Source organism: Oryzias melastigma, unplaced genomic scaffold (genome assembly GCF_002922805.2).
Source record: "Oryzias melastigma strain HK-1 unplaced genomic scaffold, ASM292280v2 sc00386, whole genome shotgun sequence".
Taxonomy (NCBI): Eukaryota; Metazoa; Chordata; class Actinopteri; order Beloniformes; family Adrianichthyidae; genus Oryzias; species Oryzias melastigma.
Window position 1 is genome coordinate 17,680 of NW_023416983.1, and position 5,900 is coordinate 23,579.

Genomic DNA, 5,900 nt, shown 5'->3' on the forward strand with positions numbered 1-5,900 from the left:
TTTGGATCTCTTCAAGGATTCACCACTCCGTAGGCATCAAGAAACGTGTTAATATAATACATCAGGCAGACTTGCTTTGTGTTGTAATTTTAGTTCTAGAACGTCCAAATTTGGGTTTAGAGCGCAGTTTAGTTCTCCTCCATCTACTGACTCATGTATTAACTCCCTTGTAGTCTGAGGTTCAACATATTGTACATCCTAATGCAATAGAATGGATACTCCTCTACTTTTACTGTCAGAATTGAAGTGAAAACACAGTTTAAACCCCTCTGAGAAGTCTAGTGAGATCTTTGTTCAGCAAGTTTGCTTCTTGTAGGTATACAATGTGACCATGAACTTTATTCAAACCTGAGAATATGTTATTATGCTTGATAGGATGATTGAGTCCCTATACAATTTAGCAACTAACAAATAGACAACAAACAGTGTCTCTGCTGTATAAATCAAAGTACTGATCACATCTGTCACCATGTTTTGAAGTAATTTATTATGTGAGTTGGTTTGTGTTTATTTGTATAATTACAATTTCATTGAAATAGTGTACTTGTTGTGAAATTGTGTTTTCCTACATTTCAAAAAAATGATAAAGGTTAACACATATTTGTGATGGAAAGGCAGCTCATGTCCCTATCATAGTGTGAGTAGTTGAACTATCTGGATTCAGTTCAGTTCTGTCAGCTCTGCTGCTTTGATTCTCTTTTTGTTTCTCTCTTCGTTCAGTTTGTTCATGTTTAAGTCTGTTAAAGTCTTTAAGATTCTCTGTCTGGTTCCTGACTATTTTCTTGTTCCTTCTTCACATGTTCTAAGTTCCCTTCAGTGAACTTGGTTGCTGCTCATCCCAAAAATCTTTACCTTTTTACTGTTTTTAATTCAGATACATTTGAAGTTCTTTTTTTCCTCCCAGTCTGATAAGTATCTTCTGTTCTCCAACAGTTTAAAGTTCACATGTTTAAAGAAAAAACACCAAAGCCCTGAACTGTTTTTTAGTCAAAAGGTTTAAAAATCGCAAAACTTTTTTAAAGCTTGAAATCTAAAAACTGCGGAAGGAATCTTCTTGAAACGTCAGCTGTGTTGAGAAACCCGTTCTGAGCTGTGATTGGTCAGAGATGAAGAGAGAGAGCAGAGGTTTGGGGGGGCGGGGATGCTGATGTGATAAAGAGACAGCAGACATGAACTTAGAGACACTGAGAGGACATGGATCATCCAACACTGATGCTGCTGGTGACTCTCTGCAGTTCAGGTACGACTCTGTTCTGCTCTTTATCAATCAATGCATGTGTGATCTGACATCAGAAGGTATTCACATGTTTTTCCTGCTCACATCAACATTCATGTTCAAAAAAGCCTCCAGTGAGAACCAATCCAAACTTTATTGATGAAACAGCTGCAGTGAAGACATGAAAACAGGAAATTCATCTGAGTTTCTAAAGGATTTGTGGATGAATGTGTGAAATATTTGATCTCACAACCTCAGAATATCAATTCTTTTTCCTCCGTTTTGCTCCAATTGAATGAAAGATTTGAGTTTCAAAGACCTTGATGAACACAGTTGATGTAGTCAGAGTCTTGATGCTTCTCCATGTTTCTGGTTTCTCCTCAGGACTCTGTGCTGAACTCCATTCAGGTAAAAACCACAATCCTGACAAACAGACTGTCAGCTGTGTTGAAGCCACTGAAGTCGCTGTCCTCGTGTCTGTGACCAGCAGGTTCAGAGGAATTCAGGCTGGTGGGAGGAGCCAGCCGCTGCTCTGGCAGACTGGAGAGGAAGGTTCTGGAAGAATGGGAAGAAGAGGTTGAAGACAATGATAATCTGAGGTGGAACTTGGAGCGTGTGGATAATGTGTGCAAATCGCTGGACTGTGGATCTGTGGTGTCTATTAGGAGAATTCAAACATCTTCTCTTCTTGAGTTTAACGTGGAGATCAACTGTTCAGGTCAGTATCATCAAATCCTCCCACTTAATAAAAAACAACCGTTTTTATTTATATAAAGACAATAACAAGCAGTTGATCTTATTTTGATATATAGCATAAATAATATTTAAATGTGTACATTTACTTTTTTTGCAAAGACTGCAGAAAAATAAATGATGGAAAATATGTCAAATGTCATTCATGCTGTAATAAAATAAACAGTTTTAGAAACTAAACTGTTAAACACTTTGAACAGAACAAACATCTAAAAATAGCTAAAGCTCCACAGCAGTCTTGCTGCATTCTTAAGGGAATGAATATTTGTTCTTCATCTTCTTCTGCCTGACATGGAAATGCTCCTGTTAAACCACAATGAACAGAAAAACAGTTTTTGCTGAGCCCTCGTTAGAAGAAACACTCGTTAAACGTGTTTCATTCAAGAAGGTTCATTTCATTCAAACACAGAATCTAAATGTGAAATGTTGGTTTAATGACAGAAACAGAAACGTTGTGTCTGTGATGGCAGTGCAGCGAGGGTGTCAGATCTTCTCCTCTGGATCCACAGACTCCATCAGGCTGGTGAACCATCTGTGCTCAGGCAGGCTGGAGGTGATGCTGAACGGCTCGTGGTCCTCAGTGAATGAAGATGACTTTGACCAGCAGGATGCAGAGGTGGTCTGTAGGGAGCTGGGATGTGGGCCTCCATCAGGCCTCCAGGGGGCGCTCTATGGAGGAACAGAGGCTCCAGAGTGGAGCAGAGAGTTCCTCTGTGAAGGTCATGAGTCTGCTCTCCTGAAATGTAGAAGCTCTGTTCAAAAATATTCTGGAAAAGCTGCTGGACTCACCTGCTCAGGTCAAAGAAAGCTTTTTATAGTAGCACCTCAGTAAATGATGCTGACTCATCTTCTTATTTGTAAAATGTTTGATATATTTAACAAACAACGTCTGGTTTTGATCCTCAGATTCTGGAAACATTCGGTTGGTTGATGGAGACCATCGTTGTGCTGGAAAACTGAACTCGAAATACAAAGGAGAATGGAGATCTGTTGATGGCTATAATATTAACATGAAGTTTGCAGAGTCTGTATGTGAACTGATGGACTGTGGTTCACCAATCACACTCAGAAGAAGACGACAAGACTCTGGAGAGACTGTCTGGAGACTCTATAGTAGCTGTGATGGATCTAATTTAATGGAGTGTTGGAAATACCCCATGACTGGCAGGGTTTTTATTGAGATCACCTGTTCAGGTAAAACATTGATGGTTCTTTCAATGTCTTTCTCCAGGTTAGAACAGTCTCTTTGATCCAGCAGAACAATGTGGTTCCAGTCTTCTCTCTCTGAGTCTGTAAACACATTTGTAAAGAATCCCTCAGATGGTCTTTGTGTGAGTCCTGAACCCACAACAACCCATCAGTCAGAATGTTCTGCCCAACTGAGAACAGCCTTTTGGAGCAGTTCTCCATTCATCTCAATGGGTCTGAGGCTGTTCTGACACTGCTGTCCATGTGACCTGGCTCCAGAACAGCAGAAGATCCACTGAAATGTAGAGATTCTCATTTCTGACTCATGGGGGAGTAACATCCAAAAACCATCAACAAACAGACAGAGCGGGAAACTCCCATAGAAATGCAGAAGTAGTTTGTGGAAATGAAAACCGTTCTGATTGGATCCAGAACAGTCCAGCATCTGTCTTGATCTTCTCCTCTGGATCCACAGAATCCATCAGGCTGGTGAACGGAGACAATCATTGTTCAGGCCGGCTGGAGGTGAAGTCAAAGAACTCCTGGTCCATAGTGTGTGAAGATGACTTTGACCAGCAGGATGCAGAGGTGGTCTGTAGGGAGCTGGACTGTGGGGCTCCTTCATTCCTCCAGGGGGCGCTCTATGGAGAAACAGAGGCTCCAGAGTGGAGCAGAGACTTCCTCTGTGAAGGTCATGAGTCTGTTCTCCTCAAATGTAGAAGTTCACAGCTCAGAAGATGGACCTGTCCTCCTGGTAAAGCTGTGGAGATCACCTGTTCGGGCAGAAGAAAAGGTTTATTTTTGTCATTTTTTATTTATAGATTTCTTCTCTTATTTTACGCATGTTTTTTCAGATCCTGATCAGGTGATGTAGATTGGATGAACCAGTCTTTGTTCTGATGAACTTTAATTGAAGCATTACCAAGAATGGCGACCGGTTGGCTTGTATTCTGAATGTGTCATGGAGTCAATACAGATAGTTTGTCATGAGCTGAACTGTGGTTCAAGTTGTTTCTGAAACAGTCAAAGCAGATGAACAAAAATCTGTGTGGAAGATCAAACTAGACTACATGAAGAGTAGATCTTTGTGGGGGAAATGTGTAGATGTGGACAATAGTTCACAATCTGTCCAGATAAACATCACCTGCTCAGGTAACAACTGTTTTCTCTTCAGTGTTTAACTGTTTAGAAGAACAACATCTCCACACAGAAACACCATGAGGTGTTAGCAAAAGACTTCAGAAGACATTTTTAAAACCTTGATCTTGATCTTCTCCTCTGGATCCACAGAATTCATCAGGCTGGTGAACGGAGACAATCAGTGTTCAGGCAGGCTGGAGGTGAAGTCTAACACCTCCTGGTCCATAGTGTGTGAAGATGACTTTGACCAGCAGGATGCAGAGGTGGTCTGTAGGGAGCTGGACTGTGGGCCTCCATCAGGCCTCAAGGGGGCGCTCTATGGAGAAACAGAGGCTCCAGAGTGGAGCAGAGAGTTCCTCTGTGAAGGTCATGAGTCTGCTCTACTCGACTGTAAAAGTAGCAGTTCATCTCAGAAGTTCTGTTCTTCTGGTAAAGCTGTTGAGCTCACCTGTTCAGGTAGAGGAGAAGCTTTAGTTTTAGTGCTGTTAACAGAATGACTTCTTTATTTTTACCTCACTTTCTGTTTTCCTCCAGTCCCTTTCAGGTTGGTGGGAACAAACAGCCGCTGTGCTGGAGTTCTGGAAGTGTTCTACCGCAAAGAGTGGAGACCACTTTATGTAGATGAATCAGACTTCAACTGGAACTATGAAGCAGCAACTAGAGTGTGTAAACAACTGGATTGTGGTTTTGCTGTGTTCCAAGAGATCACAAACAATTCTGCAATTAGAAATGTTTGGAAGATCATCCCCTCCTGTATAAAGTTACCTCTCAAACTCTGTATCTATGATTTAGATACAGAGAAAGAGATCAGACTGGAGGTGTCGTGCTCAGGTAAACTGATGTTTTTGTGTATGAAACTATGGAGTAAGATTACTACGGAAGCACAGAGCTTCTACCAGTGAATTTTAAAAAAGAACTGCATGTCACGTTATAGTATGAAAAGTTTATTGTTCTGACAATATAACTTTCTTGTTTGTACAACATAATATCAAGTTCTTACAGTATAATTTTCTTGTTTAAGCCATATATATGATTATCATGTTATAAGATGATAAAAATATTACATTGTTCAAACAATAACGACTATTGTACAAACATGAAACTATTTTGTTTAAACAATAAACCATTATTTTTCTTTTGAAACAAATTTCATGACGGCAGATTAGCAGCTAAGGAAAATGTCTAATTTATTAGAGCTGATTAAGTTTGGATCAGGCAGTAAAGCACGTATGTTAATCTTGGACCAAATTTTATGTTGACCTGAAAAGAGGACGGAGACACCAGGATTCAGGGACAAGAGACATTTTCTTAGTAGCTAATCTGCTGTCATCAACTTTGTTTCAAAAGAAGAATTACACTTTATTGTTCAAACAATATCATTTTTAAGTTTGAACTATATCATTTTCAAGTTTGTACAATAAACTTTAGTGTTTAAATAATGTCATATTTTTATTGTAAAAACAAGAAACGTTTTTGTTATAACATGATAAAAACACATATATTGGTTAAACTTGAAAATCACATTGTAAGGACTTAATATTATATAGTACAAACAAGAAAGTTATATTGTTAGAACAATTAACTTTTCACGTTATGAACATGA

The 5,900-nt window shown here is 39.5% G+C and overlaps 1 protein-coding gene across 1 annotated transcript; it reads left to right on the top strand.

The window, feature by feature from the left end:
• Positions 1-771: 771 nt before the first annotated feature.
• On the top strand, positions 772-5,128 carry LOC112139647 (scavenger receptor cysteine-rich type 1 protein M130-like; the record flags this gene model as incomplete). Its single annotated transcript, XM_036211030.1, has 8 exons — positions 772-1,240; positions 1,601-1,624; positions 1,707-1,934; positions 2,479-2,766; positions 2,876-3,163; positions 4,448-4,753; positions 4,832-4,963; positions 5,090-5,128. Coding segments are annotated over exons 1-8 (1,351 nt in total), but the record flags the coding sequence as incomplete, so codon positions are not given.
• Positions 5,129-5,900: the final 772 nt, after the last annotated feature.